Source organism: Mobula hypostoma, chromosome 14, assembly GCF_963921235.1.
Source record: "Mobula hypostoma chromosome 14, sMobHyp1.1, whole genome shotgun sequence".
Taxonomy (NCBI): domain Eukaryota; kingdom Metazoa; phylum Chordata; class Chondrichthyes; order Myliobatiformes; family Myliobatidae; genus Mobula; species Mobula hypostoma.
This window is the reverse complement of record NC_086110.1, coordinates 13,331,708-13,352,519: the sequence shown is the minus strand read 5'-3', so window position 1 is coordinate 13,352,519 and position 20,812 is coordinate 13,331,708. Positions and strand designations below refer to the sequence as shown.

Here is a 20,812-nt window from a genome sequence, read left to right as displayed (position 1 = left end):
AAACAAAAGCAAAGTTACCATGTGAACCTTTTGAAACCCTGGGAGGAAAGATGCAGCCCCCCGTCCATCACCTCACTACTGGCACGGCGGGTGATTGAGGAAGATGACTCTGAAGGTATAGTGGAGGCCTGGAAACAGCTGCCAAGGTGGAACTCTCTCACCTGCATGGTATGAAGCCAGTTGAATTGCAAATCATATTCGACACATTCCCTCAGTTGTTCACACAGAATCTAGGCCATACAGATGTATTGCAGCATGCCATCCAATTCAAACCAGGTCAGAGTCCAGTACGGCAGGCATGCTACCAAGTACCAGAACGTCTGGTGAAGGCGTTGAAGGAGGAGGTCCACTTGATGTTGGAGCTGGGAGACATCGAACCGTCTGAAAGTGAGTGGAGGAGCCCTATTGTCATTGTGCCGAAGTAGGATGGAACTCTTCGCATTTGTATTGACTTTAGGAAACTGAATGCCATCTCATTTTTCGATGCCTGCCCGATGCTCCTGATTGAGGACCTGCTGGAGAGATTGGAAGAGCCAACTACATCACCACCTTGGACCTCTGCAAGGGGTATTGGCAGGTCCCCCTGGAGAGCCAGTCCCGGCCTCCCACTGCATTCAGGACCACTCTAGGCCTCTTTCCGTTCACGGTGATGCCCTTTGGCTTACATGGTGCCCTAGCCACATTCCAGAGGCTTATGGACAGAGTGCTGGAAGGTTGTGAGGACTGCAGCGCCGCCTATTTGGATGATGTGGTCATTTTAGCCTGACCTGCGAGGAACATCTGGAGCACCTTTGTCTAGTCGTAGGTGCAATCAATACGGCAGGACTTACACTCAACCTGCAGAAATGTGAGTGGGCCAGGGAGGAAACCCGGTACCTGTGGTATCAGTTGGGGAGAGGAGAAGTCCGAGCTCAGGTGGAAAAAGCTGAGGTAATTCTGAACAGCCCCAGGCCTCGTACCAAGACCCAGGTCCGGTCTTTTCTTAGCCTAGAGGGCTGGTACCGACGGTTCATCCCTCACTTCTCTACCCTGGCAGTCCCATTGACCAACCTCACCTGCAAGTTGGCCCGTAATCCTGTGGAATGGAGTGAGGAGTGTGAAAGTGCTCTCCAGGGCCTGAAGGAGAAATTATGCTCTTCCCCTGTGTTGCAGAGTTCTGACTTTGAACGCCGCTTCCTGGTGCAGGTGGATGTCTCATGTGTAGGCATCGGGGCAGTACTAGCTCAGGGAAAGGCAGGTGAGGAACGTCCTGTGTCATATCTCAGCAGGAAACTTCTGCCCCGTGAAACCCGGTACTCCACAATCGAGAAGGAGTGTCTGGCATACAAGTGGGCATTGGACAGCCTCAGGTAATACATTCTTGGGAGAAAGTTTGACCTCCAGACGGACCACAGAGCCCTGACCTGGATCCAGACAATGAAAGAACGGAATGCCAGGGTGACTAGGTGGTACCTGGAACTTCAACCTTTCAGGTTCTGTGTGCGGCACAAATCAGGCAAGGAGAACATCACAGCAGGCTACCTGTCAAGACTGCCAAGCATTGGCGCTGCAGGGGAAGAAGGGTGGTAATGTAACGAAGGCCCGTCACTGACTACGGACGGCACATGGCGCACTTGGTAAAACACTCATCCCCAGCAGTAATAGGGACTGTGTCTGAAACAGAGCTGCTGCATAGAGCTGTCTCATATAGAGGCAGCAGCAACCTGCACAGGTGTGCTGATGGTGGAGGATACCATCTGTAATTTGATAATTGAGTTAATTACCTTTTGGTTGGTCTAGGAGGAGGGACTTAGCATTTATTATCCTCAGGTTACCAAGGCTTTAGGTTTTAGTTTTCTTCTGTGTTTTGTTTGAGGGTGGCTATATATATACAGTTTTTTTTCCCCATTTTTATCTTGTTTTGAGGTAAATAAAAGCACCTCAATCTATTTTTGCGACTCAAGCCATCTTGTTATTTTTCTTAAACAATTGACCCACAGTTTTTTGTGACAGTCTTGCATTTGGGGCCGATTCCAGCGGCACCCCTCCCCCCCGCCCACCCCACAACCTGATATTGAGAGACAATTTTTGGTCCAAACCAGAATGACAAAATATTTCTTCTTAAAGTATTTAAAACATTTATAAAGTTTCGATCTCGTTGCCGCTCCTCTGCCTCCCGCCACCACATTTTCGTTGTCCTAATCTGCGGACCCTTGTTCGTTTGCTTTTGGCTCTATGCAGGTAGGAGAAGGACAGCCAAGCGATCAGAAGTGCCTTTTGGGCTTGGAGGTTTCGACATTTCTAATATTTTATACAGTAGCAGTAGGCTAGTGTGCTAGGTCTTCTGGTGCTACAGGTTATATGCTGAGGGTAATTGGGCAGGAATTTCTTCAAACAACCCTCATTGAATTCCCCGAATATGACTTGAAATGCGTCGAGATGGACTGTTACCTGTCTGGCGATGGCATCATGCAGTATCCCAGTCGGATGATGGTGGTATTTAAACTGCGGTCAGGATTATGACGGAGAACTCTTTTGGTAAATAGAACGGCCGGCGTTTGATCTCCGGATGTTCAAGTTCGGACGAACAAGATCACGAGAAAACTGCCACATCGGAGAAGTACAGTTTATCCTGAAACAGATACCACCACCTTTTACCTTTCCGAATCAATAGTTCGGTCCATCCTGTGTATCGGTGAGCCATCGGTCTGTGCGATTCTTATAATATTTCGCCGGAATCCTGTTTAAACACTGGCCGACGTGCTAGACCAATAATAGAAAACTGTTATTACTCAAGCAGATGAGTTTCTCGGTTAGGCTAAACGAAAATTAGGGGGATAATAGCTTTCTCATATTAAATCATGGATGGCATCTATGATCTGCTGGATCTTTTGCAGTGTTCGACAGTGTTGTACCTCAGTCGTGGGCACCATTATTCATACGATTCGTTATTTCATTAGCTGAACGCAAACTCGCACGCTGCCAGAACGAGATTTGAAATATGATTTTCTTCATTGTTCCAGCCTTTTAGATTACATGGCGTAAATCATATCAGTAGTTTGCCGGAGAATTTTAAAAAGCAACCGAATAGCAACAAAGTAAAGCTGACTGATTCCGATGTGTGTTGAAGACGAAAAGGAAAGCCGAATCAAAGTTTCTGATTGGATCAGCCATGATCGTGAGCGAGGAATTTAGTCTGATTAAACATCCAGGTAGTTTGTGAGGAATGCAAGGGAGGATCAAGTGATTTAGGAGAGTGATGTTAATCACTTCCTCACCTGGATCCAGTTATTACTCTCCAACTCTTGCTCCAACCTTTTCCTGACCTTTTAATACTGGTATCTGTCCTCCTTCTTTCCGTTCTTCCAGTCCTGATGAAGAGCCTGAATACGAAACTTCAACTGCTCACTTCTCTCCATTGATATTGTTTGACCCAATTTAGAGAAACTTCACTGTACTTCCTCTAAGAAACACATACCATTTAAAAAGATCAAAATGGTTCACAATTGTGGCTGATCCGAGTCATTGTGCCTTGGTGCAGCACGGCTTTCTTTCCCTTAGGCATTCAATGATGTCGTTCAAAAATGTATTGGCAACCACAGAGCATCAAACTACGTGCAGCTTCTTGCATCATACTTCAAGCATATAAAACCATGAAGTGCAGCATGTCAGTAAAAATTCATTTTCTGCATTCCCATTTAGACTTCCTCCATGCAGATCTCGATGCTGATCGTAACGAGCAAGGTGAAAGGATTCACATGGAGATTGCGGTCATGCAACAATAGTATCAAGGCAGCTGGAATCCATTCATGTTGGCGGATTATAGTTGTACAGTTATGTAAGAAGCCGCCGGCACTGAATACAGATGGAAATCTTCACAAAATATTTTAGCTTAGTTGAATTATTGTCAGGCGCCAATACCATTGTACAGTTAAACACTTTATAATCAATATAAGTTTATTTCTTGTTTCACCAGTTTTCTTCCATATACAAGTAATGTGAAATTGTGTTTCTATTCAGCTTCAGGCAGTCTATCACATCCTCATCTGAAGAAGTAACTTTCCAAAACACTTTGCTACCCAGTGGTTGCATCCATCCACAACACACACATTTCACACAAAGCCTTTCCCTTCCCCCATCTTGTTTTGGCTCCATATGCCCTTCACCTCTTCTCTAATGGTCCCCATGATCCCTCTCCTTTATTTGTTACATTCCAGAATCGGTGGCCTTTGCCTTTCTGCTCATCACCTTCCGGAATCTATACCTAGATTGACCTCCATGACCCTCCTTTCATGCCAGCTGCCTCAGCGGTTGAAAATTGTTCCAAATGGCATACTCATCTCGCGGATCAGTTACACCTGTGGGAATCAGGACTTTTACGGATTATGGTAGCATACGAAACTGAATAAAATTCCATATTCAAGGACTATAACGTGGCCTAATAGAATAGATAACAAAAAGGCCTATGGTCCAACTTGATGGACTATTGAATATGGAATGCACGGAATATTCAGCAGATCAGGTTAGAATGTGCAGGCAGATCAACAGAATTAACACTTCAATTTATTTTCTTTTCTAAGCATTGTGTTTCTAGACCACTAACTCCACATTCGTGAATTATGAATCCGAGTATTTCAATTAACTTCGAAAGAAGTAAGCAGACTTTTGTGCTGCCTTTCCTATTTTATCTGCCCATTTGCAAGGCCAGCTGCTTTAGTTCAATTCCGACGAAGTTTCATATCCTCTTAAAATAGATATATTTTCACATCCTGTTTATTATTCACAAATGCGAATATTTGCATGCGAGGTTCTGCAAGTTTTCTGTGAAAAAGCTGTTCGGAATAGAATTTTAATTCATCTGTCAGTTTACCAAGAATGCATTTGAACTTTGTGTCTATGGGACCTAATACGCTACCTGAGAATAGAATTGCACTCGTGAGCCTGCTGGTAACATCATGGAAAATTTGTGGTCAAAGATTGCTCCTCTCTGAAACCTCTATGTAGCAGACAGCTCGTGTTGACGCACTTGATGTTTAAGAGTAGATCAATAAGTTTAATTTAAGCAACATTTGATATTTTGCTCCTGTCAGCTAAATGTTTCTCAAGTTGTGCTGCAACGTCTATACTTCCTGTTTCTGTGCTATGTTCATTCTGGAAATATATATACGAAATAATTCTTAAAAGCAACTAAATACTTGATATTTATGTGTGAGTCATTCTCTGAGAGCATTGAATGGAGAACCAATTACTTTGAAGATTAAAAGACATTGTAAACCGATTTATTAGGGAAAACATTCTCCTTTCTGATTAGTTAAATGAGGGACCGCAACTAGTAGATATTTAGTTTAGTTTGACATCGTGTTCGCGACGGACAACTTAGCCGAAGGTCGTACTCCTGTTCTGTACTGGTCGGTTGTTATGCTAAAAGGAGTGTTCAGGGAACAAGGCACAGTCAGACAACATTACATGAAGTGGTAATGTCGAGAGTTGCGTCTTGGTCTAAAGTTTCCCACGATACTTTTGAATGAAAGGGGAAGTAAGGTCATGTCGCTTTGTATTCGGCTCATATCAATTTTGATCATTTATTGAAAAGCAGGGTCATTGATGGAAAACAGGATTGCAGATGTTTACAATCCGAAATTAAGCAGAAGACATCGGGAACCTTTTACGGAAAGAGGAAAATACAAATCATTTCTCTTCATGACCTAGTGAAGAATTATCAGCTTGAAGTGTTTACACTGTATCTCTCAGCAGACGCTGCCTGGCTTGCTGATTGTTTCCTATGAGTTCCACACAGTAGTAACGAACAGTAGCTTTAATTTTGCAGTCAACTAACTTCAATTAAGCTCCCTATTATCTATTAAAGAATAATCAACACTCAGTTGAAACATTTATCCTAGAAGAACCTTGTTGAAAACATTTCGGAATATCTTTGTAATGAAGGTAGAGACATTTAAAGGCGTAATATTATAAAGGATTATCTCGTCCGGTGGACAAATACTCTCGCAAATTAGAAACACACATCAAAGTTGCTGGTGAACGCAGCAGGCCAGGCAGCATCTCTAGAAAGAGGTACAGTCGACGTTTCAAGCCGAGACCCTGACGAAGGGTCTTGGCCTGAAACGTCGACTGTACCTCTTCCTAACAATGCTGCCTGGCCTGCTGCGTTCACCAGCAACTTTGATGTGTGTTGTTTGAATTTCCAACATCTGCAGAATTCCTGTTGTTTGCGTCGCAAATTAGAAATCTAGATTTACAGTCAATCTTTTGGCCTAACCAGAGCTGTGCTTGACATTTAAAAACATCTTGATTTTTCTGAGATTGTCATGTTTTCAAGCATTTGAAATCAAAAAATCAATAAATTGAAAAAAACAAAATGCCTTCTACTTACCTGTCCTTTTCCGCCCCAGTTAACGCTGAATAAATTTATGCTGGTGAAAACATAGAGATGTAGGTTTTATCTCTAAAGCATTTAAATATGAAAATAATCGGCAACGTTCTTCAATTTGACACCTAAGAGTTAGCATGACAATCCCAACCATGCGAAAAAGAGGCCAATTTTTATCAGCAAACTTGTTTTCAAGTGCTTAGTAATTGGTCCAAGTCACTGCTCTATTCATACACCACATGAAGAATGGACTAATGGAGAACAGAGAGTGGTTCATGGGGAACTAATCAGAGTTCCCTCATCTTTGGCATTTATCTGTAGAGAAAAAGGAATATCTGAAGATCAAGGCAGAAATCTCGACAGGAAACTTACCTTCTGGAAATGGTATTTTCTGCCCCAGACATATTTTTGTATTTGGTATCACAAGTTACCTGTAACGTAAAACTAAGCTGTCCCTTATTAGAATTGTCTCTTACGATTCATGCAGATCCACAGCAGGATAAGGTTCACAACGTCCATATCCTCTCCCGAATAAACTCCTCAATTACATCCCGTGGGATCGAATAGACAAAATTTGTGTTACCTATGAACAACTTTACGCCGCAAGCAGCTACATAACTTCAGATCTGAGAGGACAGAAGATACAATTTAATAATGGTGACAAAGCTTCTATTGAAAAAGCATAACATCCCCACCGCTGCGTGGAAATTCGGAAACATAACTGCTAAAAATGTCGAGGCTTTTGACATGGTAATCAGGATCTTAACTCCGTTTGTAGGAAGCACATGGAAGCTCAGTATTGTTTCATTGCCAACCAAGATGCTTTTGACTATTTAGTGTTGTCATTTTATAAATGGATAAATTGCCCTGCCAGGTTAGACACAAGGATGCGTGCGAACCTTTTTTTTTCTGTACTGTATCGGGTTAAAATTTTTGCTCGATGACTATCCTATTGTCTCCCGTTTACTTTGTGAAAATGTAGGAGATATTTAAGATAGAAGCATTTCCCGCAACGCAACTGCTCGTGCTTATTGGATTTAAAATGGAGCCTCGGAACTGCAATTAATCATTTGAGGCTTCCTCGATGCGCCCTTTATAGATTTCATCGTAGTACCTCTTGTATCTCTGTTATTATTAAACCGAATAACCTGCTGTTTGAACTCTAAGCACTCTCTTTATGTGATTAACATCCTATACTCGGAATCTATATCTATCACAGACAGCATTTTCGCTGAGTTCCACATGCGAACTGGTCAAAGCAGCGAGTAAGGAACCTAAATACTGTGATATGCGGCCTACTTTATGTAAACAGACTGAAATCTGTCACTAGAATGAGTTTATGAAGGTTTCATTTTATGCTTTTGTTTCATGAAACTTAAGCATTAAAATTACATGTCGTTACTCTTTGTCATCAATGCTCAGAATCCAAAATCATACATTCTTCAGGAGACATGTGCATGACGACGTCCGGAGGAATGTCTGCTGTTCAAACCAGGCTCGTTAATCGTTTCCTTTTTGTTTAGGAATCCAGACAGGAAGCAGTAGTTCATTAGTCGAACCGTTAAAACGAAATCCTAAAGGAAATTATCAAGAGAAGCAAAATTTTAATTGACATAACATCGTCCACACCAGTCGCGGCTTAAAGTCTTTTGGCCGCATGAGCGCAACTGCTTTACTAGAGAAAACAGCAGGGTGCCATTTGACCCAAGGTATATGATGGAAATGGAGCAAAACTGCAAAGGGAAATTGGAATGAAGAAATATTATTATTTTTGTCCGCCTATTTTATTAGATATTTTTCAACTCCTAAGCGGATTTCCATCTTTACCATCAAAATGCGCAGAGTACAGATTTGAATGTACATCTCAATAAGGATTTAGATAATTCCTGACTTCAGCAAGAGGGCAAGATTCCCAACATAATCACGAAAGCACTAGGCAGGCCATGTAAAAATTAGAATTGTAACAGTTCTTATTTTCCTCCCAGCCGAGACAGGGTTTAAATCTGAACCACATTATTCTGCCTTGCGGTGGCGTCATCCTGCGTCATGTTTGCATGATTAATACATTTCCTTGCGAAGTCCTTTTCCTCCAGCAAATTCTTTAAAATACCACTTGCATTGCAAGAATTGGTCCATTTGGTTTCTGTAAGATGGCGGAGAAGTTTACGGTTTCGTACATGGCACTTCTGGCTATTACTTGGCTAAGTATGCTGATTTATACACGCCGTTTCCGAATTGAATATTCTATTTAATAATATCTAACCCTGGGTGCCTGCAGCATATTCGGTTGCAGTTTTTTTTTATCTAGTCGGTCGTCTTTCACTCTGAGATGTCCAATGACTTACGTCATCAGTTTTTGTTAATTCACTGTGTTTAACTGTTATTAATACTCTTGCTTATTTATCCGGCAGTCGTCAAAGTAACGGCGAAGGAAGTATCTCAATTCCCTCGGGACCTGAACGTCCCGGTTGGTGCGAATGTTACGATGTTCTGCAAATTACCGCTAACACACGATACCGTTGACGTTCGTTGGTGGAGGAAAGGCGAGAAGGGGTTTTTAGAAAGGGACAACAGAAGACAATTTACTGTAGAAAGGGGAAGAGGAACACTTGTACTCTGGAATGTCAAATTCAGCGACTCTGGGCTGTATTACTGTGCAGTAAAGTTTCAGGAACAATACTTAGGGACTGGAGGTGGCACCAAGTTCACTGTGTTCGGTGAGTGTGGCTGTTTCGAGATTTTCGGCTCTGTGCATTTTACATCAAACTTAGTGATGGGGATAAAACGAAATATTTCTACTTGATAAAACAAACGGTGAGAATACATTTGATTTCCGTGTTAAAATATACCCCAGTCCAGTGATTTTAAATTCAGAATTATAAAGAGCAGAAAAATTAATCACATTTCATGTAGCAACTATTAGGCGCATAGTGGAGTTGATTCCGTTAATCGTATCGTACTTCCCCGGCTCCTTCCCCACTGCTGTTCGTCCAGCCCTGCTCATCAGCTATCTCCCAATTAAACCGAATGTCCAAGGTTAGTGATAGCTTAGGACGTTACCCTCATTATCGCGAAGGTACTTTGAATATAACGAATTACTTTTCAAGCGAGGTTAGGATTGTGTTGCAAGCAAGAGGCTGAAATAATATTAATATTAATGTGAATGGCTGGAGTTGGATAACTCGATTCCGCATCACAGAGGACGCAAAATATTAATACTTAAATAGAGTAATCTCTATCAAAGGATCTGCCTGTAGCAGCACAATGCTCCATTTCTCCATCAACAAGTATACAGGAATAATACCCAGCTCCAAATGAGTTAATTCCAACATCAAGTAACAATTTATCGCATGCACTACAAATTGTCATTCCAACTTTTATCATGCAGGATTAGCAAAATCTATACTTCTTTCACCATACAAAACGGGCAGAAATATCGACCTCTCAAGATTGAGATGAATTTTGATACGGTTGAATAGTAAAGCGCAGGGAGTCGAGCGCAAACACCTGCGCTGTCAGCTCACTCCACAATAGCATCACCGTCAGAGTGAAGACGTTTCCCCTCAAGTTCGCCTTTAATACTTCTCATTTCACTCTGAAGCTATGAATTCCAATTACATTCTCACCCAACCTCAGTGGATAATGCAGGCTTAGATCCACCATATCTACATCCCTCATAATTTTGTATACCTCTATCAAATGTTCGCTCGTTCTCTTACGAATCATGGAAAAAAATCTTTACCTGTTAAACTTTCCTCATAATTCATGTCCTCAAATTCCTGCCACATGTTGTAAGTTTTCTTTCTACTCATTTAATCATATTGATAACTTTCCTGCAGATATGTAACCAGAACTGCGAACAATACTCCAAATTTGTTCTCACTGACGTCTAATACATCTTCAGCATGGCATCCCAACTTCTACACTCAATACTCTGATATATGAAGGCCAATATGACAAAGGTTATCTTTACGATACCATCCGCCTTTGACTCCATTTTCAATGAATTATCGATCTATAATTCCAAGATCATTTTTTACCGCACTCCTCAATGCCAGTTTCGTTCAATGTGTATATCCGAGAATGGTTTGTCTTCTCAAAGAACAACAGCTTACAATTACCTTCATTAAATCCTATCTGCTATTTTCAGCCCGTTTTTACACCTGGTCCTTAACCCGCTGCAAGCTTTGATCACCATGTGGCACACCACCAGTTAAAGGCCTTCGTTCAAAGAACAACTATCTACTGCCATACTCTGGCTTCTCCCGCGAAGCCAACGTCAGACACAATTTACTCCTTCATCCTGAATGCCAAGCGAACGTACTTGATTAGCCCACTATCCCCATGCGGAACATTTCCAAAGTGTTGGGCACGTGGCCAAGTGGTTAAGGCGTTCGTCTAGTTATCTCAACGTCGTTACTTCGAGTCTGAGCTGTGGCCGCGTGTGTGTTGCCCTTGAGCAAGGAACTTTATCACTCATTGCTCTAGTCTGTGCGAGGAGTGGCGCCCCACACAGACTTCCAATCTGCGTTTTGTAGAGCATGAAAATGCCCGACGCAGTCGTCTCATGGTCTGAGTCGACGTTCCTTTGCTAAAATCCATGTTGACCATATCCACTGTTATCAAAGATCTATGGTAACCCGCTCGAAAAGCTCATTAAGATTGGTCAGACAGAGCCTACATTGCACAAAATGATATTGCTTATTCCCAAACAAGCCCAGTCTATCTATATATTTATATATCCTAATCTTTGGAATATCTTCCAATAAATCACCCGCTTTACTGTAATACCAACTAGTCTATAATATCCCGGCTTATTCCGACAGTCTACCTTGAACAACGGCAAAACTAGAGACATAATTGGAGAGCAAGTTATTAGGAAACTGAAAGGTCTGAAAGTAGGTAATTCACCTAGACCAGATTATGTACATCTCATGATTCTGATAGAAGTTGCTGAGAGATTCTGGAGGCATCAGTAAAGGTCTTTCAAGAATTACTAGATTCTGGAATGGTTCTGGAAGACTGGAAATTTTCAAATGTCACTCCACTCTTCAAGAAGGCAAGGAGGCAGAAAAGGGAAACTATAGGCCGATCACTCGGACCTCACTGGTTGACAAGATGTTGGAGTCCATCATTAAGGATCAGGTCTTAGGTGACTTAGAGACACATAATAAAACACGCCATTGTCAGCATGATTTCCTCAAAGGAAACTCTCACCAGACAAATCTGATTGAAATATTTGAAATAATAAAAAGCCGGATAGATAAAGATAGGCAATTGGTTGTTGTGTACTTAGATTTTCAGAAGGCCTTTGACAAAGTACCACACACAAGGCTGTTAAACAAGCTACTAGCTCAAAGTATTTTAGGAAAACTTCTAGGGTGGATAAAGCAGTGGCTGGTTGGTAAGAGACAAAGTATGGGAATAAAGGGAGCATTTTCTGGTTGGCTGCTCGTGACTAAAGGTGTTCCACAGGGGTCTGTGTTGTAACCAATTCGTTTAAGGTCACATGTCAATGATATGGACGATGGAATTGATGGTTTGTTGCAAAGTTTGCGGACGATATGAAGAGAGGTCGACAGCCAAGTAGTTTTAGGAAATAGAGAAGCTACAGAAGGACTGAGACAGATTAGGAGGACAGGCCAGGAAATGGCCGATGGAATACAGTGTCGAAAAGTGTGTGGGCACGCAGTTTGGTGGAGGGTGTGAAAGTTTTGAATATTTTCCAACTGGAGAGAAAACACAAAAAACACTGAGGTGCAAAGGGACTTGCGAGTCCGTGTGCAGTATTTCATACAGGTTGCGTCTGTGGTCAGGAAGGTAAATGCAATGGTCGCATTCATTCCAAGAGGAATAGAATATATAAGCCAGAATGTAGGATTCAGACTTTATAAAGCACTGGTGAGGCGTCACGCCGTATTGTGGGCAGTTTTACACCCCTTTTCTTGGAAAGAATATGCTGAAACTGGAGAAGATTCAAAGGAGGTTTATGACAATGATTCCAAACTTCAATAGCTAATCATATGAAGAACGTTTTATGGCTCTAGGCCTCATTTCACTAGAGTTCAGAAAAAAAAATAGGGGCAACGGCATTGAACCCTTAAGAAAGGTGAAAGCCCTTGATTGTGTGGATGTGGAGAGGATGCTTCTTATGGTGGGAGAGTCTAAGACCAGAGGAGATGAAGAGGACAGCCTATGGCCAGAGAGTCCAGGACCCGTGGATTTTTTTTTTTTTTTTTGCTACAGGCAGGTATGGAGACCAAACCTTTATGGATATTTCAAGCAGAGGTTGATAGATTCCTGATTGGTTAGAGCATGACGAGCTATGGGGAGAAGGCAGGAGATTGGGGCTGAACAGAATATATTAGCAATGATGAAATGGCAGAGCAAACTTGGTGGGCCAAAGGGCCTAATTAGGCTCCTATATCCTATAGTTATATGGTCTTAAAACATTAGTTTACTCTAGTCCTCCGGCATTTTACCCACGGGTAAGGACATTTTGAATACCTCTATCGGGGCCCTTTCACTTCCTGCACTAGCTTTCGAAAAGGTCCGATGGGACACCTTGCCATGTTCTGGGGACTTCTACACCCTAATTTGCCTCAAGACTGTAATCGGTATATGGGCCATGATACTCTTTCTGTTTTGCCTTAGTCTCTGTGTACGTCTCCCGAATAAATACGAATGGAAATATATAAGGTCCAAGCTCTTTCGGCTCCATGCATTGTTAAACCCGCTGATCTTCAAATGGATCAATTTTGTCTGTCGCTATCCCTTTATGCTTATATCTGTCGAAGCCCTTCGATTTTTTTTCACCTTAGAATTGTCCTTCACCTAGAATTTGAGAAAGCCAAGAACGTTGACGTCGGTATTGGCGTGGGAAGTGGAGTCAGGCAACGCTCAGGATGACTATTGTAGGCAGTGCGAAACCCTAACTGCTGTGATAAACAGATAAAACAATCTAACTATTGAATCTACCCTTTTAGACACCGACCATAGCTGTGGCGGAAGTGGTCCACGTTTACAAAATCTTAAAATTGGGCTCAAGTTTTAGTAAACACTGAGCATAGTGAAATTGAAGTTGTTCAATTCCTGACTGACCCTCTACAAGGCATCATTTCCACAAATGATCCTATAGCAGTGCCAAGTCACTGTCGACCATTTTGCTGCAGGTCTTCAGGCTTTAGAAAGGATAGAGCTGTAGAATCAATCAACTTAATATAATTTGCATTTGGATGACTGGATGTTTCACGGAGGAGATGATTTGTCACGTTCAATACGGGGTAACTGTTCCAGGAATGGTTCACATTCCGGGGTAGTCTCTATTACTGAATGCTTATGACTAGAAAGCTCAACCCCAAGACTTGAAAAACTGCCTAAGCAGCTGAGCTGCCAGAATATTAAACTCCATGTGCATTCGTACTATAGAAATCTGTGATATTTTGGGTTTTGTAGCTCAGTCTTGATAGGAAATTAAAAATCCAATTGTAGTCAGGTTTTCAAAGCCAACGCCTGCCGCAAGCCCAAATGTGCAATGAAACTCAAATACCATTCAAAAGAGAATGCTCCACACTTCGGACCTCTTAGCCTCGCCGTCGAGGTGTATTCTCTGAACTCTTCCTTTCATCCTTATCCCAAACTGACTGTATTTTATTTTGCTTATTTTGTGACTGTCAGTGCTGGATGGTAACTACATGTGCTGTATGTGACTATATATACTGTTTTTGCAACTGAGCCCCAGAAGAACAAAGGTTCGCTTCGGAGTGTGTGTGTATGGTTGAAAAACAATAAACTGAACGTGAAATTGAAATAATTTATTAAATACTCGTCAATACTGGTGGGAAACTAATTTGATAGTTGAGTGTCATGCTAGTTGGCGGGGAGATAAAGGGATCTACCTGTACTGAAATGGATCGAAAATACCCAATATAACTTTGTTTTTACCCAAGCTCCTCCATCTCCAGTGGAAATTGTTCCTGTTGGAGGGTTTTCGTCTCCTCGAAAGCTCCTTTGTAAAACGGCTTCCTTCTACCCGGAGAAATTAGAATTCGTTTGGCAAAGAAATAACAAGCAAATTCGCACTGGAATAGAAAGCGTGACAAACCGGAGCGTGGACGGCTTGTACGGAGCATTTAGTTTATTGAATATCACACAGTCTACTCGGGGAAAAGATGTTTACACTTGTCTGGTGTCGCATGTCTCCCTCACGGTGCCTGCCAATTTCAGTTACACCCAGGACCAAGGTAAGATGGTGTCTTGATGTTCGATCTCGGCCTTAAACGTCGACATTTTAGATCTGCCTGATCGGCTAAGTTCTTCCAGGATTTTTAGTGCTATTCTGAATTTCAGCATGTTCACAATCTTTTGCGCTCAGTGTAAGATGGGAGCGCTTACAAGTCAAAGTGCTGGGGTCAATATGACTTTCTTCAGAACAGTTACTGAACAGCTACCCAAACACGGAAGAATGACTAATTTTGAAGCTTAATAATTGACAGCGAGTATTGAACGGGAAATGTATTCAAAAACTTACGTGTTATTCCGTTCGCTAAAATCGTGTAGGACGAATTAAGAAATTGAATTCGTGCAGTAGTTGTAAGATAGCAAACTTCTGAACGTTTGACAAAATTGAGCAAAACGAAAACTCTATATCTCATCGTGATATAACAAAGGTGGGTATTTGCATTTCCTGTCTAATGATATATTTTCCTATATTGTGCAGTGAGATTTCAAAGGAGACTATAAGATATTTTACATTGTTGATTCTCGTGTGCATTTGGCTTTAGATATATAAATGCTTTACAGTTTCTTGTTTCCCCCCTATAGATCCACAAGACTCTAATACTAAATTGAATTTGGCATATGCAGTGGGCGGATCGGCAATTTTAGCTCTGATAATAATTTTGGTGAAAGTCAAGTTAAAGAGATCGCAAGGTAAGAACCCTGATTGCTGAGAAATATCACATCTATTCCTGAAAAATTGATGCGCTAAAGATATTTAACTTCAAAAAGAATAACTGTCGTACAGCATGATTACACAGGGATTGATATGGTCGAACCTGATTACATTGATAATCAGCAGGCACAACACAAGCTGGATCTCAAAATGCATTAATTCCACCAGTCTACTCGCTGTATTTACATGCGGTATCTTGTTCATAAATGCCGTTATATCCCTTTGGAATACTTCAAATGTCGTTTTGGATACAATGGCAGGTCTATATTTTGAAGCGTAAGCAGCTTGGGGTAGGTCCATGCTTGCTGTCACTTTATAAAGAACATTGACGAACTCATGCATGTCTCATTGATTTTAATTTCTATTTTAACAACAGTACTTAAATATAGTACAGCCACTCATATACTATTATCACTTTACAGCTTCGTTAAAAGTAAAGACTCTTGAGCATAGCACCATGATATTGATGCACAGCATTAAGACAACTGCTACCACAAAATGCTTTCTGAAAGATCCGTACCTTCCGCAGTTCCTCTTACGCCATGAATTCGATTGGTATCAAACGAATAATATCCAATTTTTACATTACAAATAATTTCGTTTATTTTTCTTAAGGTACAAACACAGGTTCTTTGGACAGATGTCAGAATGAAGAGCCGGTAGGTGAAGTGGCTTGTCTTCTTTCAGAGCCGCGTATACGTATAGCAGAGATATTATAAATTTATTTTGTTTAAACATTTGGAACGCAGTAGGGAAGAATGAAACTATCGGACAACTTTTTATTTTGAAGTATATATCCAGTGTGGATATGAATATTCCTGTTCAATCTGCTTCCTATTGTCTTTCAGGATTCCACAATAGTTCATAACCAGTTGCTTTAAGATGAACGGTAATATATAGTAATGGAAGTTAGGCTGTTAGACATGCTTCGTGTGACGAATAATTAAACGTAAATCAAAGACTGAGATGTTTTAAATGTCAAATGTCGGCTTACGAGAATCGCGGTGTAGTGGTCAATAGGAAAATACAGTACACGCATGAATCATTTCGCAATATATGTTTTTTTAAATCTTTTTTATTAATTATTCTTATAAAGCAACAAAAAACATAAATTGATCAAGTCAACATATAAATTTGTAAAATCAGAGTTAAGCTATCAACCAAGCTAAACAGTATATCAATAATAATAAGAAAAAACAAAATGTAAAAGTTCAAACACGAGGAATTCTGCAGATGCTGAAAATTCAAGCGGCACACATCAACGTTGCTGGTGAACGCAGCAGGCCAGGCAGCATCTCTAGGAAGAGGTACAGTCGACGTTTCAGGCCGAGACCCTTCGTCAGGACTAACTGAAGAAAGAGCTAGCTAGAGGTTTAAAAGTGGGAGGGGGAGGGAGAGATCCAAAATCATAGGAGAAGACAGGGCGGGGAGGGATGGAGCCAAGACCTGGACAGGTGATCGGCAGAAGGGGTATGAGAAGATCATGGGACAGGAGGCCCAGGGAGACCCAGTCCTGACGAAGGGTCTCGGCCAGAAACGTCGACTGCACTTCTTCCTAGAGATGCTGCCTAGCCTGCTGCATTCATCAGCAACTTTAAAATGTGAAAGCTATTTTTTTTTTGGAAAAATAAAGCAGAAAAAAAGAACGCCTATTAACTAAAACAACAAAAACCCTACGAACAAAAAAAAAAACATTGAGAGCAGAAACCCGGAGCTATACACCATACACGCTTCCATAAAAGAAAGATATCAATCCGCCAACCAAATCCATTTACCCAAGAATCAGAAGGGGGACATCTTAATTAACTCAAATCAAATGATAGAGCGAGCAAAAGAGCCCTATCTTTTCTCAAAGTCAAATCGAGGATCAGAAGTTCGACTTCTGATTTTCTCCAAACTGAGACATAGCATCACCTGAGAGAACCATGGCATCAAAGTGGGAGAAGAGGCATCTTTCCATTTTAATAAAATAGCCCATCGGGCCAGGAATGTGACAACTGCAATGACACGTTGGTCTGATATAGAAATACCGTGAATATATTGAGGGATTATACCGAACAAAACTGTCAATTTATTAGGTCGTAAATTGATTTTTACAGCTTTAGAAATTGTAGAAAAAATAGATTTCCAAAACTGTTTGAATACAGAACACGACCAAAACGTGTGTGTCAATGCAGCTGTCTCAGTTTTATATCTATCACACTGACTATAAACATTAGAAAATATTTTAAACAGTCTCTCTTTTGTCAAATAATAACGATGTACAAGTTTAAATTGAATTAGAGAGTGACTGGCACAAATCGACAAAGAGTTAACCAACTTCAAAATTCGCAATCAATCCTCTGTTATCAAGGTGATGTTAAGCTCTCTTTCCCAATCTTGCTTAATTTTAAGTAAAGGATAATTATCCTGTTGTAATAGTAAATTATAAATTTTCCCTATAAACCCTTTCACTAAAGGATTCATTTTTAAAATAGTGTCTAACAGGTCAGAATCTTGTATATATGGAAAATTACTGAAATATTCTTGTAAGAAATATGTGACCTGAAGATTTTGCAAGAAATGTGAGTCCGAGAGAGAATATTTAGTTACTAATTTCTCAAAGGGCATCAATGGGCCTTCTTGGAACAGATCCATGAAGGAATATATTCCTTTATTCCTCCAAAGAAAAAAGGTAGGATCTCTAAGTGAAAGTTTAAATAAATAGTTTCGATAAATTAAACTCAGAAGGTTATTTTTTTAAGATTATAAAAATTACAAAACTGCTACAAATTCCTAATGACTGCTTAATCATAGGATATAAATTTAGAATAGAAATTTTGGCTAGTTGTAAAGGTAAAGAGGCTCCTAATAACCAGGTTAGGTAAAATGGTTTCACAGCTTTCAAATTCAAATCAAATCAAGGTGCTCGTTCATTTTAATTAGTCCAATATAACCAAGAAGACGCATAAAGTATATTAACCGCCCAATAATACATTCTTAAATTAGGCAGAGCAAGACCACCATCCTTTCTTAATTTTTGTAAATTATATTTTCCAATTCTTGGTCTTTTATTATTCCAAACAAAAGATTAAATAATAGAGTCAACCTGATCAAAAAATTTCTTAGTTAAAAAAATGAATATTTTGAAATACATAAAAGAATGTTGGTAAAATCATCATTTAAAATGCATGAATTCGACCGGTTAACGAAAGTATAAATAGATTCCATCTAGAAACTAATTGCTCCATAAAATCCACCAAGGGAGCTAAAGTAGCTCTATAAAGGTCTCCACATTTCTTAGTGATGATAATACCTAAATACTTGAAAGAGTGCGTAATTTTTGAAAGGAATGTCATCATATATAGAAGCAGAATCATTTAGAGGAAATAATTCACTTTTATGCAGGTTTAGTTTATATCCTGAAAACTTTCCAAATTCATTTAATAATTTCTATAAACTAGGAATGGATTCTACAGGATTCGAAACATAAACTAAGAGATCATCAGCACAAAGAGAGATCTTACGAATAGTCCCATTTATGTAAATTCCTTGAAGATCTTTAGTTTCATGAAGGCAATAGCTAAAGGTTCCAATACCGAATTAAATAACAAGGGACTTAACGGACATGCTTGCCTCGTACCTGGCGAAAGGTGAAAAAAGGGGATCTGCAATTATTAGTAATAACAGTGGCAATAGGGCTTTTATATATCATTCTATTCCACTCATTAAAATTAGTACCTAAGTTGAATTTCTCTAAAACGTTAAATAAGCATTTCCATTCAACTCCATCAAATGCCTTTACAGCATCAAGAGAAACAACACATTGGGGAGTCCTAGAAAGGGATGAGTATATACTATTTAACAGTCTCCGAGATTTAGAAAAGGAATAACGGCCTTTCATAAAACCTGTTTGGTCCTGAGAAATCATTTTAGCTAGAATATTCTCCAGTCCATTAGCCATTATTTTTGAAAGAATTTTCACATCCACATTTAATAATGAGATAGGTCTATATGAAATGCAACCAGTAGGGTCTTTATCTTTCTCAGGAATTAAAGAGATAGAAGCTTCATAAAATGTGAAAGGTAACGCTCCTAACAAAAAAAAACCCTTAAGCTTTTCCAACATATAAGGAGTAAGCAATTCTTTATTTTTTCAATAAAATCCTACAGAAAAACCATCCAATCGAGGAGCTTTACCAGATTACATTAAAAAAATAGCTTTCTGAATTTCTTTTTCAGTAAGAGGAGTATCAAGAGTTTGTTGATCTTCAACAGATATTTTAGGAAAGTCAATCTTTTGTACAAAGGCATTCATTTTAGAAGGATCAGCTGGAAACTGAGATTCATTGAGTTCCCTGTAAAAGTCTTGAAAAATTGTATTAATGTCTTCATAATTACAAGCTACACTATCATCTCCTTTACGAATTTTTAAAATTTGTCTTTTACCTCTAGCTGCCTTTAGTTGGGATGCTAATAGCTTAATACTTTCATCTCCAAACACATAAAATTGACTTTTTAATTACGCAAATTTACTTCAGTACGATAAGTTAATAGTACATTATATTGTGATTGAAGTTCAACCCTTTGTTTAAATAAATCAATATTAGGACAGACTGCATAAGTATTATCTAAGTCTTTAATTTGTTTTGAAATCATATCCAACGCTACTTTCGTCTGTTTCTTAAGCTTCGCCAAATAGGAGATTATCTGACCTCGCAAATATGCTTTAAATGTATCTCATATAATCTATTTCGACACATGTCTCATCTTATAAAAAGAAAAAAAAAATCTGGGTCACAATAAATTTCACAAAGTCCGAACTTTGTAATGAATTTTCTGGAAAACGCCAAGACAAGTTTACATTACCAACATCATTCAATTCAAAAGTTAAGCTTAAAGGTGCATGATCCAAAACAACAATAGCGTCATGTTCACATTTCTGGACTTTGGACAAACATCGGAAATCAGCTATAAAATAATGAATTCTCGAATATTTTATGAATATGTGAATAAAAAGAATAATCTCTATCATTAGGAGGTAGATTTCTCCAGATTTCAATCAAACCATAATCAATTGAAAAGAAACATAGAAACATAGAAAATAGGTGCAGGAGTAGGCCATTCGGCCCTTCGAGCCTGCACCGCCATTTATTATGATCATGGCTGATCATCCAACTCAGAACCCCGCCCCAGCCTTCCCTCCATACCCTCTGACCCCCGTAGCCACAAGGGCCATAGCTAACTCCCTCTTAAATATAGCCAATGAACTGTCCTCAACTGTTTCCTGTGGCAGAGAATTCCACAGATTCACCACTCTCTGTGTGAAGAAGTTTTTCCTCATTTCGGTCCTAAAAGGCTTCCCCTCTATCCTCAAACTGTGGCCCCTCGTTCTGGACTTCCCCAACATCGGGAACAATCTTCCTGCATCTAGCCTGTCCAATCCCTTTAGGATCTTATACGTTTCAATCAGATCCCCCCCCCCTCAATCTTCTAAATTCCAACGAGTACAA

General features: G+C 40.0%; 1 protein-coding gene across 2 annotated transcripts in view; it reads left to right on the top strand.

Annotated features, from left to right (window-relative positions):
- The window catches only part of LOC134356443 (tyrosine-protein phosphatase non-receptor type substrate 1-like), a 35,412-nt gene that overhangs the window by 6,585 nt on the left and 8,015 nt on the right, over positions 1 to 20,812 (top strand). The window contains exons 1-5 of one of the 2 annotated variants that reach the window (XM_063067392.1): positions 8,518 to 8,572; positions 8,779 to 9,084; positions 14,317 to 14,610; positions 15,191 to 15,298; positions 15,936 to 15,979. In XM_063067392.1, the coding sequence (XP_062923462.1) occupies positions 8,518 to 8,572; positions 8,779 to 9,084; positions 14,317 to 14,610; positions 15,191 to 15,298; positions 15,936 to 15,979 (807 nt within the window). Of the gene's footprint in view, positions 1 to 8,517; positions 8,573 to 8,778; positions 9,085 to 14,316; positions 14,611 to 15,190; positions 15,299 to 15,935; positions 15,980 to 20,812 lie in introns of those variants that run through there. The other variant, XM_063067393.1, reaches the window with a different exon arrangement.